General features: G+C 39.7%; 1 protein-coding gene across 1 annotated transcript in view; it reads left to right on the plus strand.

The window, feature by feature from the left end:
* LOC124547188 (DNA replication licensing factor Mcm2) overlaps positions 1 to 8,300 on the plus strand; it is a 49,547-nt gene extending 41,247 nt beyond the window's left edge. Inside the window, exons 12-14 of the mRNA XM_047125091.1 lie at positions 1,954 to 2,136; positions 2,336 to 2,491; positions 7,293 to 8,300. Of these exons, the coding sequence (XP_046981047.1) occupies positions 1,954 to 2,136; positions 2,336 to 2,491; positions 7,293 to 7,421 (468 nt within the window). The 3' untranslated portion in view covers positions 7,422 to 8,300. The remainder of the gene's footprint in view (positions 1 to 1,953; positions 2,137 to 2,335; positions 2,492 to 7,292) is intronic.
* The last annotated feature ends 9,276 nt before the right edge of the window (positions 8,301 to 17,576 follow it).

The following is a 17,576-nucleotide window of genomic DNA, read 5'->3' on the forward strand; positions in this document are numbered from 1 at the left end:
CCTAAGACTAAAGAGTGCTTAATATTTCACATTATGTAACTATGTGAGAGTTGTTACAATTGTTACAAAATGCTGCCCTTAACCTGAAGGTTGATTTGAACACCACAGTTTTTTGACATGGCAGTACTCGATGTAGTATGCTCCTGCTTTTCTTAGACCTGTGAACTCATTTATCGAGCTAGTTTAATATGGAAAGAAGCCTTGTTGGGTTGAACAATGTGAAAACAAAAGTTGAATGACAAGTATCTTAAATTAAACAGTATTATGAAAAAAGGAAATAGCTACTCACCATATAGTGGAGATATGCTGAGTCACAGACAGACTTCTAAACGAGTAAGCTTGTAGCCAAAAGGCCTTTTTATGAATTAGACAATGCAATTTGCTCCATCCAAAAGAAAGCATTTCCATAACTTCAAACTTCTTTTCTGAGATAGTATGCCAGCTGTCCACCAACACTTCCCTATGATGTGAAAACAAACTGTTTATAGCATAATACCAAGATTTTGACAATTTTACATTGCCTGTCAGGATGGAAAGTTACTTTTCCACTAAATAATTATTATCATCATAGTTAAGACATACCATTCCAAGTATACACATAACGTTCTGTGCCTTGTCAGCATTAATGGAGTTAATTACCATCATCCTATGGATGGAACAAAAACTTAGGACTGTAAACATAGACAACAGATTTATGGCCATAAGAGTTGTTTGCCTAGCATGAAGGTGCAGTCATTAGTTTCAGAACTTGCTTACCTCTCCAGAATGAGATTTTCACTCTTCAGCGGAGTGTGCGCTGATATGAAACTTCCTGACAGATTAAAACTGTGTGCCCGACCGAGACTCGAACTCGGGACCTTTGCCTTTCGCGGGCAAGTGCTCTACCAACTGAGCTACCGAAGCACGACTCACGCCCAGTCCTCACAGCCTTACTTTTGCCAGTAAAGTTTGGAAGGTAGGAGACGAGATACTGGCAGAAGTAAGGCTGTGAGGACCGGGCGCGAGTCGTGCTTTTGCTCACCTCTGCTGGAAGTCTTTGTCTGTTAATGTTTTTTAAAGCTTACTAGGAATTTCAAAAAGATCTTTAAAGGGGTGCATCAAATAAAGTGCATATCCTGTGCTGTGATTGGCTGATAGAAGTGAACCGAACAGATATGATGTTGATTTATGAGTTTGCACAGAAAAAATGTCATATTTGGAGGGTTTTCATTTTTATAAACACTTACCATCAAAGTGTGCAGTTTAATTGGTGCACTGCATTGGAGATTCTCTCTGCTAAATTGTTGGGAAAGGTAATGTCAGCAATTAAAACTGTTCCGGGAATGAAGTTTGTAAGAAGCAGAATTTTTTTCATTTTTTGTCACTTCTAGGACTACAGCTCTTAACAAGAGAAATGTACTCTAATTTTAAGATTATATGTGTACCTCAGCCTCCAGCAAAAAGGTGAAACCTAATTTCAACACTGAATAACCATCAGATGCTATCTGATGCATATTACAACATTTGTTCGTGAGAATGAGGAAAATGGTGAATTTAATTATATTTCTTAGAAAGTGACAATTTCTAGCTTTTTTGTGTGTGTTCTCAATTACACGAAATTTTTCTGTCCCTTGTTATTCATTCTGTTCTGCAATATGAAAATAAACTTCATCACTTGCATTATATCAATATGCATATGTCTTCTGCATTCACGTTTGCTGCATTATTATTATTGTTGTTGTTGTTGTTGTTGTGACATTTTCCAGTTATTATCAGGTAAATGGCACATTATCTGATTGATGGATTGATTTATGAATTCAGAATAGTCGGAAGGTCTCAGTGGGAAAGACATAAAGTATCTCAATTTTTACAAAAATTTGCTGAGTGCAGCTTTTACTTCCATCTATATTTCTACTGTCTGAAGAAACTGATAAAAGAGTTGTCAATTCTGAAATAATAACTTTTCAATTGCAGGTGACTGGAAGCCTTCCAATTACTGCAAGGCATATAGAAAGTATAATTAGAATGTCTGAAGCTCATGCAAGGATGCACTTGCGTGAATATGTACAAGAATCGGATGTCAACATGGCTATATGCATGATGTTGCAGAGCTTTATCCAGACACAGAAATACAGTGTCATGAATGCTATGAAAACTGTAAGTGCTGAATAAAAATTTATTAATCATGACTTAATTATTTGATTGTGTATGTTCATTTTGATGGTTTACTTTTCTTGTTCCTCCAAGCTATTATATTCTTGCATGAATATTATATTCCTTCTACACTTAATTTTAATATCTGCATTTCTTTGTTGTGTCTTGATATGCACAAGAGGCATTACATTTTATTTTCCAGACATTCCAGAAATACCTTTCATATGACAAAGACAATAATGAATTGCTGTACTACATCCTACAGTCCATGACAAAGGATCAGTTGATTTTCATGAGAAGTTTACATGGAACAAAAGTTCGTATGCTGAAGCTGAGAGAGAAAGACTTCTTAGATAAGGTGTGTAGTAGATTGTGAAAATTAATTTAATTATTAAATGTAGGATTAGTTTTGTCCCATTTATAAAAAAGGCTCTATGTGGTGTGCTCAAATAAACATTTAAAGTAAATCTAGATTAGAGTTCGCAATTGATTGATTAACTTATACATTTTTGTTCACTTCATTAAAAATTTTCAAAAAATTGAAAATCCTATGATTATTTATAATGTTAATTTTTATCGTAGTTGTAGTTACTTGCGTGGTTATGAACAAACAACTTGCTCTTGGTTTCTGGCTTGGATTCTTCAACCAAATTTTGTTTGATGATCTTTCAAATGTTTTGCCAATATGAGTGGCTGGCATTATCAAAGTTTCACCCTTCATTGCCAACAGGCAATGTGTCAACATTTGACCATGAAAGCCATACCAATTTTGTGCCTTGGTTACGGTTTGGAATTTTGGATGCGCTCTCTCTCTCTCTCTCTCTCTCTCTCTCTCTCTCTCTCTCTCTCTCTGTGTGTGTGTGTGTGTGTGTGTGTGTGTGTGTGCGTGCGTGCGTGCGCATGCATGTACGTGCGCGTGCGCGCGTGTGTGCACTGTTGTAGTCAGCCATCAAACTACTTCCCCTGAAAATGATGGAGAAAGGGTTAGTTGACTGAAGTAATAATAATAATATAACTTTCTTTTTTGTAATGCTATGTAAATGGATTGTGAATTCTGGCATTATCTATTTTTGAATAGTTGACTGTTTTCATCTACGTGTTTGTTATCTTGTAGTAATACTCTTCCCTTTATGTTTACATCTTAATTTTTTGTATCAATATAACTGTCTTCAGGGCTTTGGATATTAAGAACTTCTGCCTAAGCCAAATGAATTTTCTCTGATAAAAATGATAAAATCATATTCAATACAATAGCTACTGTGCTATAACATCAGAAAGTGTATTTTTATAGATGTACTTTCATAAAAGCTATGTTATAGTTGTGTCTCGTGTTGGCCTTTCTTGTAATTCATAATTGCAGCGATCTCAGATATCTGCAAATTTCTTCAGACAGTTACTAACTTTTATGTCGTGTCCTGTGTTCCGGGAAGACATGCTGTATTCCATGTGTCTCTTGAACAGAATTTTATCCCCAGCACACTCTTCATTTTCCTGTAGTATACATAATGATAAATCCAGTTGAGTAGCAGTTGAATTTGTGAAGAAGGTGAAAATCATGTTCTTTATGAACTGGTGTGGCACCTGTTCAATTTTGTTATGCATGTCTAGTATGCTGATCCCAGTTTGTGTGAACTATTAATTCTTTAGTTGTTCGTGAGAAGAAAATGGAACACACTTAGTGCTGTAAACTGTTGTACAGGAACTCTGTAATTCAGTAACTCCATTATTAAGTGTATGCTATTGGCTATCAAGAAAAATGAGCACCAGTTTGAAAAAATGTCAGTCCTTCTCTTACTTCACTGGTTCAAAAATACTGTAACTTGTAGTAGGATTTTTCAGATAAGCTCAAGATACATCGGTTATGTCTACAACTCATACAGACTGCAGTTATAAAAATAATAATGACATGAAAGGGAAGCAGTAGTTCAGAAGGGAGAGAAATGATTGTAGCCTGTTCCTGATGTTCACTGTGTACAGCGAGCAAGCTGTGGAGGGAACTGAGTACTGGAGTGTAGTTGAATTACATTGGGCAGTGCTAAGGGAATTATGTTAAGAACTGAGGTACTAAAAACAGTACATGAGTTCTCATGTTGTGGCAGCTACATGAATGATGATGGCTAAAGTAGAAATGCAGATTAGCAATAGCAAAAAAAGCATTTCTGAAAAAGTGAAAATTATTAACATTGAATATAAGTTTAAATGTAAGTAGGTCACTGAAGATATTTGTCAGGAGTATAATGAAACATGGATGATAAACAGTTCAGAAAATAAAAGAATAGAAACTTTTGAATGTGCTTCTATGGAAGAATGCTGAAGCTCAAATTGTCGCAAAGTTGTCCGTATGAGTGCCCTTTCTTGTTGCAAGAAGACTTTGCCAGAACATTCAGTTAGATACGTGTTTTATGTATTTCTGGAACATAAAATGGAAAATTCTTGTGATACGTTTGAGAAACATGACAGTGTATTCATATTCCAGTGCACAAATCACTGTAAGAATAGTCACGTGCAGTTACTGCGGAGAGGTTTGCTATTTAAACCAACAACAGTGTTATGTAGTCTGGTCGTAAAGAATATATAATACCACCCCTCTTCTCATTGCCAGACAAATGCTGGTGGTGAAAATTTCTTCTATCACGAGGATTTGGGCCAGCTATGTTGTAGTTGAGTAATTCTTTATTTCCGGGCATTAGTGAACTGTGCTGCTGGGATAAGTTAGGTCACCTTTACGGAATTTAATTATTTTGCCAAGCAGTATGCATCCACAACTAAAAATGTGATTGAAATGATCAAATGTGTGATAATGCGGTCGCACTGTGACACTCAAAAAAGTGCAGCCTTGTAAAATTAAAATTGTAGGTGATGGAATGACAGATGACAACCTCTCATGTTATGGAAGAGGTAGTAACCAGTGCACAGGTTCATAAACTGCTATACACACACTGTATCGTCACACTTTTTGCTACTATACACACAATATGACTTGACACTGGGAGTTGCTGGAAGCACAAACACATGATCTCTGTCCAGCACCCCCTTGCAGATCTGGGGGTTAGAACAGGCCCACAGTATTCCTGCCTGTCATAAGAGTTGACTAAGAGGTGTCTCACACTTTTCGGCCCTGTAAGCTCAGGTTCCATTTTATGGTTTGACCTGCCACTTTCTAAATTCTACAGAAGTGTGGGCCATATGGGGACGGTGCACAAGTTATCTGTAACGCCCTTAGATTCCATCTCCTGAACCTCTTGTCGTCATGGCTTTGCATCTTCACCTGCAATTCAACTATTTGGGCGAGGACACTTTCTGGTGTGTGTTATCTTCGTCTGCTGTCTCCTGTCCTCTTTTGCTCCCATGACAGTATTAGATTTCTCTGTGTCCAATATTCAGCACGGTAGCCAGTCCGTTACGGTGGGACCGTGATGTACCCATTTGGTGGTAGCCCCCTGACAACACAGGGATCGCACTGCTGATTGCTGAGCTGTAAACTCCCCACATATGCCAAGGAGTAGATGCCTGTCTTCCTCCCAGCAACGCCCACCATGCCAGGTGGCCTTTGCTGTGTGGCGCCTGTAGGGAGAGCCCCCGATCGGAGTGTGTGGCATCAGGGCAGATGACCCACAATGAAGCGGTCTAAGTCATCTCTTGCTGGTGACCGTATGGTGCCAGCACTGTGTAAGAAGGGTAAGATCGAGTACAATGCTGACAGGTAAGACCCTAAATCATTTATCTTCCCCATGGGAGGAACATAGGGCTACAGAAAGAAGAGAGCTATATTCACCTTGGTATTTAATCTGTAGCAGAATGGATGGGGACTCCTTTCCAGCTACGAAGCCTCAATTTTTTGTTGAACACCTTGAGGATATAAGTTTGGGGAAGTGACAGCACTGTCCAAGATGAGAAACAGTGCAGTCTTGATTCAGGCAGCATCCCCAGCCCAATCCCGGGCATTACTTGCCTGTGACCAGCTGGGTGATACTTCTGTTTCTGTCACTCCCCTTGACGAACTAATAGATTTTAAACGACTCCGTGCTTGTGTTCGCCAGCTTATAAAAAGGCGGAAACAGGAGTGTTGGGAGAGGTGGGTCTCGACCATTGGGTGCCATAAATCATCTTCCCAAGTCTGGAAGAAGATCAGACGTGTTTTTTGGTACCAGGACCCAACAGGTGTCCCTGGCATTAACATAAGTGGCATGTTATCTACCGACACAAACGCAGTTGCCGAGCACTTTGCTGAGCACTATGCTCGAGCCTCTGCGTTGGAGAATTACCCCGCAGCTTTTCGCACCCTCAAATTGCAGATGGAAAGGAAAGTCCTCTCATTCACTGAATGTCACAGTGAGCCCTATAAATGCTCCCTTCAAACATCTCTTGTCCGACTACAAGTGACATCTCCTCCTCATCATCTTCAACTGCCTCTGGTGCGATGACGTCTTTCCATCGCAATGGCGGGAGAGCACCATCAGTCCAGTGCTCAAACCTGGCAAATACCCACTTGATGTGGATAGCTGTCGCCCCATCAGCCTCACCAACGTTCTTTGTAAGCTGCTGGAACAGGTTGTGTTGTGTCCTGGAGTCGTGTGGCTTGCTGGCTCCATGTCAGAGCGGCTTCACCTAGGGTCGCTCTACCACTGATAATCTTGTTTCCATCAAGTCTGCCACCCGAACAGCCATTTCCAGACGGCAACACCTGATGTCCGAAAGAACAGACACCATATCCATATAAGTATATAGTTATGGCAACACTGACCATGACCTTCTTCTTCTGTGCGGATGCACACATACTCCCCGAACTCTTACGGGACTTTGTAACAATGTCTTCCATGAGTGATGAGTGTGTTGGGGTGGGACACTACGAATGTAGTGTGTGGACATACAAAGTGAGAATGTGGGTCTCGCAGGAGGCGTGCGCGAGATAGTCCCTGCAGTCGCTATCCTCTGTGCCCTCGGTGGCTCAGATGGATAGAGCGCCTGTCATAAGCTGGTGATCCCGGGTTTGAGTCACGGCACACATTTTCATCTGTCGGACAAGTCCGAAAGAACAGACACCATATCCATCTAAGTACATTAAAGATACTTCTTACTATTTGACACATATCTTATCTTTTAGAGATAAGCAGCATTGGTGTTTTGCATAAAATAATTGCATTTTTCTTTTGTTGCAGGCCAGAGTCATTGGTATTACTGATGTATCAACATTTTTCAAGTCTCATATTTTCACTGGTAATGGATTCAAGTATGAAGCTGACAGACATCTGATAATTAAGAAAATAATACACCCAGATAATGAATGAACCTTCAGGGTATATGTTCCAAAACAGTTGTTTTAAACAATCCCAGTGATCTGTTGGAGATGAGATTGGCTTTCCTAGTGAACTTATCTCATTCACATCTGATGTGTATACATATTGTATAAATTGCAGTTTTCTGCCAAAGTGCTTTCTGTCAGGTGTGTGTGTGTGTGTGTGTGTGTGTGTGTGTGTGTGTGTGTGTACACATGTACGTACATGCACAATATACAAAGACCGTGTTTTGAATGCTTAAAAGAAAGAATTTAGTATTTTTGTGCTAGTGGCAGTGAAGAGTGCGATGGATATCATGGATCTGCAACAAGACTGTTTTCATCAAGTGGTTAACCATAGTTATATAAAAAAGTACAGCCTGTTGTATTGTTCAAATGATCAGTCTCTCTTGTCTTCTTTTGTTAATGTATTGTATTCTCACTTTTCTCAAGGCATTGCATTTTCACTGATGAATATGTGTGCGCGTGTGCATGTGCGTGTGTAATTACTCGAGTCTGTCTTCCTGTTCTTGTCTATAAAAGTTAATTTTTAACATTGACTTGGTTGCACACCATGTTTATTGAAACATCACAGTTATTTTGTCAATTTCAAATATGTAAGTTACATGTGAATTCTCTCAAACACAACTGCTGTATTTTGGTATATGAACAAAAGTGCAACAAACTTTAGATTTATGGATTTTCTAAGGAACATCAATTGTAAGAACTGAACCTGTAAGATAATGATGAAAGCGTACAAATATTTTGCAGACTATTAATTTTATGGAAAGAACTTAAATTTTATGCCAATATCACAATTATGGATTGTTGTATTTCTTTGCTGTATGATGTCTCAAGAAGTAAAGTATTTTTATAATCTTATAAAGAGGATATTAGTAAAAATTCACAGACACATAAAATTGTATATAAAAAATAAAATTAAGTTACAATTAAGTAAATTTTAAAAATTGAGATCTACTGTACCAATGATATATTTGTAATCTTAGTGTTCCCTTCGCCAACGTTGTATTCTATAGCACTGAATGAAATGGCTCAGAGGTGAGACACTGGACTTGGATTTCGTAGGATAGCGATCCAAATCCCAGTCCAGCCATCCATATTTAGGTTTTCCATTGTTTCACTGTGTTATTTATGGCAAATGTCATGACAGTCCGTTTGAAAAAGACATAGATAATTTCCTTCCTGAAATATACAGGGTGTTTCAAAAATGACCGGTATATTTGAAACGGCAATAAAAACTAAACGAGCAGCGATAGAAATACACCGTTTGTTGCAATGTGCTTGGGACAACAGTACATTTTCAGGCAGACAAACTTTCGAAATTACAGTAGTTACAATTTTCAACAACAGATGGCGCTGCAGTCTGGGAAACTCTATAGTACGATATTTTCCCCATATCCACCATGCGTAGCAATAATATGGCGTAGTCTCTGAATGAAATTACCCGAAACCTTTGACAACGTGTCTGGCGGAATGGCTTCACATGCAGATGAGATGTACTACTTCAACTGTTCAATTGTTTCTGGATTCTGGCGGTACACCTGGTCTTTCAAGTGTCCCCACAGAAAGAATTCACAGGGGTTCATGTCTGGCGAATAGGGAGGCCAATCCACGCAGCCTCCTGTATGTTTCGGATAGCCCAAAGCAATCACACAATCATTGAAATATTCATTCAGGAAATTAAAGACGTCGGCTGTGCGATGTGGCCGGGCACCATCTTTCATAAACCACGAGGTGTTCGCAGTGTCGTCTAAGGCAGTTTGTACCGCCACAGATTCACGAAGAATGTCCAGATAGCGTGATGCAGTAATCGTTTCGGATCTGAAAAATGGGCCAGTGATTCCTTTGGAAGAAATGGCGGCCCAGACCAGTACTTTTTGAGGATGCAGGGACGATGGGACTGCAACATGGGGCTTTTCGGTTCCCCATATGCGCCAGTTCTGTTTATTGACGAAGCCGTCCAGGTAAAAATAAGCTTCGTCAGTAAACCAAATGCTGCCCACATGCATATCGCCGTCATCAATCCTGTGCACTATATCGTTAGCGAATGTCTCTCGTGCAGCAATGGTAGCGGCGCTGAGGGGTTGCCGCGTTTGAATTTTGTATGGATAGAGGTGTAAACTCTTGTGCATGAGACGATACGTGGACGTTGGCGTCATTTGGACCGCAGCTGCAACACGGCGAACGGAAACCCGAGGCCGCTGTTGGATGACCTGCTGCACTAGCTGCGTGTTGCCCTCTGTGGTTGCCGTACGCAGTCGCCCTACCTTTCCAGCACGTTCATCCGTCACATTCCCAGTCTGTTGAAATTTTTCAATCAGATCCTTTATTGTATCGCTTTTCAGTCCTTTGGTTACATTAAACCTCCGTTGAAACTTCGTCTTGTTGCAACAACACTGTGTTCTAGGCGGTGGAATTCCAACACCAGAAAAATCCTCTGTTCTAAGGAATAAACCATGTTGTCTACAGCACACTTGCACGTTGTGAACAGCACACGCTTACAGCAGAAAGACGATGTACAGAATGGCGCACCCACAGACTGCGATGTCTTCTATATCTTTCACATCACTTGCAGCGCCATCTGTTGTTGAAAATTGTAACTACTGTAATTTCGAAAGTTTGTCCGCCTGAAAATGTACTGTTGTCCCAAGCATATTGCAACAAACGGTGTAATTCTATCGCTGCTCGTTTAGTTTTTATTGCCGTTTCAAATATACCGGTCATTTTTGAAACACCCTGTACATCTACATCCCTACTCTACAAACCACTAAGAAGTGCTTAGTGGTGAGGATGTCCCATTGTAACATGCATTTGGGTTTTTTCTCATTCCATTTCCATATAGAGGATGGAAGAATGACTGCTTAAATTCCTCTGAGTGCACCTCTCATCCTACTTCATTACCTGCTGTTCCTGGGCCAGTCTTATTTTTGGTTTTGTAAATGAGGTACTCTCATTTCGTGCTGGTGTTAAGGTAAGTTGTTAATTGGATTTGAACCATTAGCTCTGTAAGTGTGTTCTAGTTCACGTTGCTGCAGTTTCAAATTTTCAGTTGTATTGTTTATTGAAAGGGAAAAGTTCATAAGAAGAGAAATTGTATATTTAGCTTTAAATTGGGTATTAATTGGCATGGGATTAACTTATCTGGATTTAATTTTTAATGTCTTTCTTTCATTAGACAGGCTGAGTATCAGACTGATTAGAGCTTATCTACAAAAAATAACACAGTTTGATTTTGTTTAAGCTTTTATAAGGCTATTCAGTGTTGGAAGTCACTACTGGTAACCCTAACTCGTTTGTGTATTATCTGTGAGTACAAACAGAACTGCAACATGCTACTAATATGTAGACACATGCAGATCTGTGTAATTATTTCTAATATATGGACATAAATGACAGATGTACATGTTGCTGCAAGTTAGTGAATAATAGTTTGGTCTGGTAAGTTGCTGTTTCGTTGGGACAGCTGGAGTTGATCAGATGAAGGTTCTCCTATGTATATGAGGGGTATATTTAAAAGATCTGTAGATGGCAAAATAAGTAGCTAAGATTTGTGCCCAACTGGCACAGACTGAGACAGCAAAAAAATTTATTATAAAATATGGGGGTGGGGAGGAAATTTGCAAAAAGGGACTAGTTTGGGAAATCTTGTTACCACTGAAGTCAAGAACAAATTTAGCTTCTTGTCTTTTTGAGAGAGAAGCCTGTTTCAGGTATAGAAGAAAGAAGTGCACAACAGAACACTAAGAATTTAAAAGTTATGTTGGAAAGTGAGAAGAACAGAAAGATACTGGTGCTAGGTAGTAGTTTTGGGAGGAAGATTTGAGATCAGCGTACCAGGTCTCAGGTACAGGTAACAGAACTGTAAACAACTGATTGCCTAATCACTAGAGATTTGAGTGAAGCAGTTGAGGGAGCAGGTAACAGCCTGGCCAAGAATGCAGAACTAATTAATCTGCCCTCCACTGTAACATAATACGCAGAATGTTCATAGAACACCCATGTGAAACTCGGTAAACTCCTTCTTTGGCATGATCTCGGATGCCACACTGGCCTGAATGTAAGTATGTGATCAAAGAGTTGACCCTCCATGTGAATTTCTGCAGTTTGTTGTTTTGTGGTAGGTTCAAATTGATAACACTGTCTCGTCACCAGTGATGATTCTTGAAAGACATGAATTGTCTGTGGTTTGCATTTCAATCAAGCCATGTCTATGATGTTATTTGGAAACACTTTATTTAGAGATGTTGCTCCGTCACAATTTGTGACACAACATTGATACACTATGGTCGCACATCAACTACTTAACACTGCCTATTCACAACTGACTGGTCGAATGCACTTCTGTTGTTTACAGTTCAAGCTGCGCCCGTAGTTGCAGTGCTGACCTTGATTATAAGCCTGGAGAAGAATCAGTCTCCGAATTTTTGTTGGGGTCATGTGATGTACACATTGTGGTAATAAATGTTGCTATTCAAGGTAGCAACATGGCCATTTTCCTTTTTACTGCACAGTGGAAGATGGTTGCATAGAAATCTTAATTTATGACAGTAGTGGTAGAAGAAAGACCACATGGTGTGCGCACATTTTTCATTTATGCACACATACAAAACAATACAGCTACAAGGTGTAACAGAGGGAGAGTGTTTTACTTGTGGGAAGGAGCTATTTACACTTTGACGTCACATCTTGGGGGTGGTATTGATGTCGAAGTAGGACAGTCAGGTGACAATTGCTGTTATTCCAAAAGAAAAAAAAGAAGATTGTATGGAATTAATTAATTCTTGATTTTGGGATACTAATGATCTATCTGTTCACAAGTCTGGTTATTAAGAGCTATTTGTGAATGTTTAAAATTCTCTTGCAAATTTCACACCAAAATGACACAGGAAAGCGCTGCACTAGTAGACAAGAATTTTGCGGGTGAGCACTTGAAACACTCAGGTGACAAGAATCGGGTGGTGGTGGTAGTATCACGTACACGAGGTATAAACAGACAGTACATTGGTAGAGCTGTCATTTGTTCTGGGTGATTCAAGTGAAAAAGTGCCCTATGTGATTATGGCTGCAGGGCAGGAATTAACAGACTGAACACAGAATGGTAGTTGGAACTAGACACATGGTACATTCCATTTTGGAATTCATTGAGGTATTTAGAGTGTGTTGAGAATACCAAATTTCAGGCATTAGCTCTCACAACAGACACTTCAGTGAGCCTTCACTTAATAATTGAGAGCAGCTACCTTTGTGTATAGTTGTCAGTGCTAACAGACAGGCAACACTGAACGAAACACCTTCAGAAATCAATGTGGGACATACGACGAACTTACCTGTTAGGACAGTGTGGCAAAATTTAGCATTAATGGGGTATGGCAGGAGACAGCCAACGTGAGTACCTTTGCTAACAGCATGACATTGCGTGTAGCAGCTCTCCTAGGCTCGTGACCAAACTGGTTGGACTTATGAGGACTGGAAAACTGTGTCCTGCTGGTGGTGGCCCCCCTAATGGTGTGGGCTGTGTTTACATGGAATGGACTGGGTACTCGGATCCAACTAAACTGATCATCGACTGTAAATGGTTATGTTTGGCTACTTGGTAACCATATGCAGCCCTTCATGAACTTAATGCTCCCAAATGATGGAATTTTTATGGACAATAATGTGCCTGTCATTGGGCCACATTTGTTCACAATTGGTTTGAAGAACATTCTGGACAGTTTGAGTGAATGATTTGGCTACCCAGATCGCCCGACATGCTTCCAATTGAATGTTTATGGGAGGTAATTGAGAGGTCAGTTCATGCACAAAATCCTGCACAGGCAACACTTCACTGATTATGGATGGTTGTAGAGGCAGCACAGCCCAATATTTCTGTATGGGACTTAACGATGACTTGCTGTTGTCCATGCCACATCAAGTTGCCGCATCCCATGATTTTTTGTCACCTCAGTTAATACATGATATTTGTTTATCCAGTAGTGAATGGCGTGTGATCGAGATATGCAGCTGATTGAAATGAAATAGATAAAGGGAAATAGAGTAGTTAATGGACAGCCAACCAAGTTTCAAAGTAGCCTTACATGATGCTTGCTGGAGGGATGTGTATAATGTGACAGGTATGAATTCTAAATTTAATATTTTTATAAATGGGCTTCTATCTATCCTTAACTGCTGATCTCAAGAAAACCAAGCTTGGTAATAATAAGACAACAGAAACACGAGGACTGCAAAAAGAATCATCATATTGTTTACAAGGGAATGGTTGGAACTGGTTTGCACAAACAGAAATCCTAATTACATGTTGTAATAAATATGGTTCTGTCTTGAAAAGTGATTGAAATGCTAAAGAAACCTTGGTATCTCTGAAATTAATGATTTGGATAGTAAAATTAAATTTATGTGGCCAATATTTGAAGGGAAACTGGGAAATACGGTATGGAATGTGACAACTGTATTACTGCAGTCAGGCGACCAACATATTTGATAATCATTATTTGAAGCAGCACAGGAGGCTGACATGAACAATTCAAGGTACAAAACAATAGCGTAAATGCAAGTTGCAGTACATCGGGCAAATGGTGAATACTCCAAGCTCTTTATAAAAAATAAATAATGTAATGTAACGCCTACAAAAACAATAACTTTCATGATGTTGGTAACATCACAACCACTGAAATCCTGTTCTTCACATACACTGTTAGAAAAAATGCAACCCCAGGAAGGAGTTGCGTGACATAAACGAAAGATTGTTAGTGTGATTCTTCATATGAAAGATGTCTATTCAAATTTCAGGTAAGAGTGGCCTAGTAGTGCCACTATGATAATTGAAATCAGATTTGCTTTAAATAAATGCTGCAACAGTCATGAGTGATAATTACCTTTGAGATTGGCCTTGGTGAGTTGATGTTGGGCAAGAAAGCCTTTAAGGTGACAATGACGCCATTGTCAACACCTCACTGAGTTTGAATGAGGTCATGTAATAGGACTGTGAGAAATTGGGTATTTCTTCTGTGATCTGATGGAGGACTTGCCAAGAATATAGCCATTGTACATGATGCTTGCAGCAATGGTTACCAGAATGTATGGTCACAAGAAGACTGGGCTCTGGACAGCCACATGGTACTAGAACAAGGGAAGTCCATCATGTTTGGTGTATGGTTGTGGCGCATCTTACTGCATCTGCAGCAGCAGTTTGCACCACAGTGACACTATGAACTGTTGCAAATCAGTTACTTCAAGGACAGCTCCGAGCCAGATTCCCTGTAGCGTGCATTCCACTTACCTCAAACCACCACCATTTGCGACTTCATTGGTGTCAAGTGAAAGTTTGTTGGAGGGGAGGGTGGAGTACTGTTGTTTTTTTTGATGAACGCAGGTTCAGCCTCAAAGGCAGTGAGTTGTACGAAAAATTCTTGACTGCTTTACTTCGAATTATTACTTGATATTCTAATTAACATTCAGGTGGACGTAGGCTGTATATTGATTAAATAATAATGTTGAGATTTTCCATTAACACTGACAGTGAGTATGAAAATGTGTGCTGTAGTTTTGTTTCTCTGTTTTAACTATGATAGTAAGGCATTTAAACCGTTAGACAAATTGTTTCCCCCCATATATATTCTTTCTCCTTATATACAATTTTAAACAAGAATTTCGTACGTAACAGTGTTTTTTTTTTTTTGTTTTCTTCCTTGCAGTTGGTTTTAACAGAAAACAGACTAAATAGTGACTGAAGCTAGTATCCTCACAGCTCCAGCAGTTGGAGAGGTGTACCTCCTACTCCATACTCCCATGATCCCAAGTGATTTATGCACTCATTTGAGGCGACTTTTTGTTCCCGATCAAGATTTTGTTTGCAGTAACATTAGGAAGAGGAGATGGACAATGAAGGGTGGGCAGAGGTGAAATGGACTAGTGGATTGGGGGGGGGGGGGGGGGGGGAGAGTAGGAGATTAAGACTCATATCCGAGGTGTAACGGGTGTAATTGCAGATATTTGTGTTGGTGACAGAGGATGATGTACTGAACAACATTAAATCTGTATTTTCACTATTTGCAGACAAATAATTAGCTGTTATGAGTTGTATGGTTTTAGGTTTGGTTGTACCTGCAAGTTCATATTACAAGAGCAAGGCATTAATAATTGTCTTCCCTTGGGAAACAGTTCAGGTGTTGTATTGTGGATGCAAACTCTTACTCTGTAGTGATAGGTATAGTCCACCTACTGTGCAGTCACAGCCATACAGAGAACATCAGGTCGTAAAGTTTGTGACGTGTCTGTGATGCAGAGAAAAAAACAACCAACATGCATCAACCAATCAACATACTGATGTGTGTAGATATTAAGTCACTACATATAAAAACATCTACACTTGTACCTATTACACCCTGTATAACTCTAATACATATTTAACAATTGTGAAGTGTTGCTGGGTATGCTGTTGTTGTTGTGGTCTTCAGTCCTGAGACTGGTTTGATGCAGCTCTCCATGCTACTCTATCCTGTGCAAGCTTCTTCATATCCTAATACCTACTGCAATCTACATCCTTCTGAATCTGCTTAGTGTATTCATCTCTTGGTCTCCCTCTACGATTTTTACCCTCCACGCTGCCCTCCAATACTAAATTGGTGATCCCTTGATGCCTCAGAACATGTTCTACCAACCGATCCCGTCTTCTGGTCAAGTTGTGCCACAAACTTCTCTTCTCCCCAATCCTATTCAATACTTCCTCATTAGTTATGTGATCTACCCATCTAATCTTCAGCATTCTTCTGTAGCACCACATTTCGAATGCTTCTATTCTCTTCTTGTCCAAACTATTCATCGTCCATGTTTCACTTCCATACATGGCTACACTCCATACATATACTTTCAGAAATGACTTCCTGACACTTAAATCTATACTCGATGTTAACAAATTTCTCTTCTTCAGAAAAGCTTTCCTTGCCATTGCCAGTCTACATTTTATATCCTCTCTACTTCGACCATCATCAGTTATTTTGCTCCCCAAATAGCAAAACTCCTTTACTACTTTAAGTGTCTCATTTCCTAATCTAATTCCCTCAGCATCACCCGACTTAATTCGACTACATTCCATTATCCTCGTTTTGCTTTTGTTGATGTTCATCTTTTATCCTCCTTTCAAGACACTGTCCATTCCGTTCAGCTGCTCTTCCAAGTCCTTTGCTGTCTCTGACAGAATTACAATGTCATTGGCGAACCTCAAAGTTTTTATTTCTTCTCCATGGATTTTAATACCTACTCCGAATTTTTCTTTTGTTTCCTTTACTGCTTGCTCAATATACAGATTGAACAACATCGGGGAGAGGCTACAATCCTGTCTTACTCCCTTCCCAACCACTGCTTCCATTTCATGTCCCTCGACTCTTATAACTGCCATCTGGTTTCTGTACAAATTGTAAATAGCCTTTCGCTCCCTGTATTTTAACCTGCCACCTTTAGAATTTGAAAGAGAGTATTCCAGTCAACATTGTCAAAAGCTTTCTCTAAGTCTACAAATGCTAGAAACGTAGGTTTGCCTTTCCTTAGTCTTTCTTCTAAGATAAACGTGTTCCAGTGTTTCTAGGGAATCCAAACTGATCTTCCCCGAGGTTGGCTTCTACTAGTTTTTCCATTCATCTGTAAAGAATTCGTGCTAGTATTTTGCAGCTGTGACTTATTAAACTGATAGTTCAGTAATTTTCACATCTGTCAACACTTGCTTTCTTTGGGATTGGAATTATTATATTCTTCTTGAAGTCTGAGGGTATTTCGCCTGTTTCATACATCTTGCTCACCAGATGGTAGAGTTTTGTCAGGACTGGCTCTCCCAAGGCCGTCAGTAGTTCCAGTGGAATGTTGTCTACTCCGGGGGCCTTGTTTCAACTCAGGTCTTTCAATGCTCTGTCAAACTCTTCACGCAGTATCGTATCTCCCGTTTCATCTTCATCTACATCCTCTTCCATTTCCATAATATTGTCCTCAAGCACATCGCCCTTGTATAGACCCTCTATATACTCCTTCCACCTTTCTGCTTCCCCTTCTTTGCTTAGAACTGGGTTTCCATCTGAGCTCTTGATATTCATACAAGTCATTCTCTTATCTCCAAAGGTCTCTCTAATTTTCCTGTTGGCAGTATCTATCTTACCCC

The sequence above is a fragment of the Schistocerca americana genome, chromosome 1 (genome assembly GCF_021461395.2).
Source record: "Schistocerca americana isolate TAMUIC-IGC-003095 chromosome 1, iqSchAmer2.1, whole genome shotgun sequence".
In the NCBI taxonomy this organism is placed as follows: domain Eukaryota; kingdom Metazoa; phylum Arthropoda; class Insecta; order Orthoptera; family Acrididae; genus Schistocerca; species Schistocerca americana.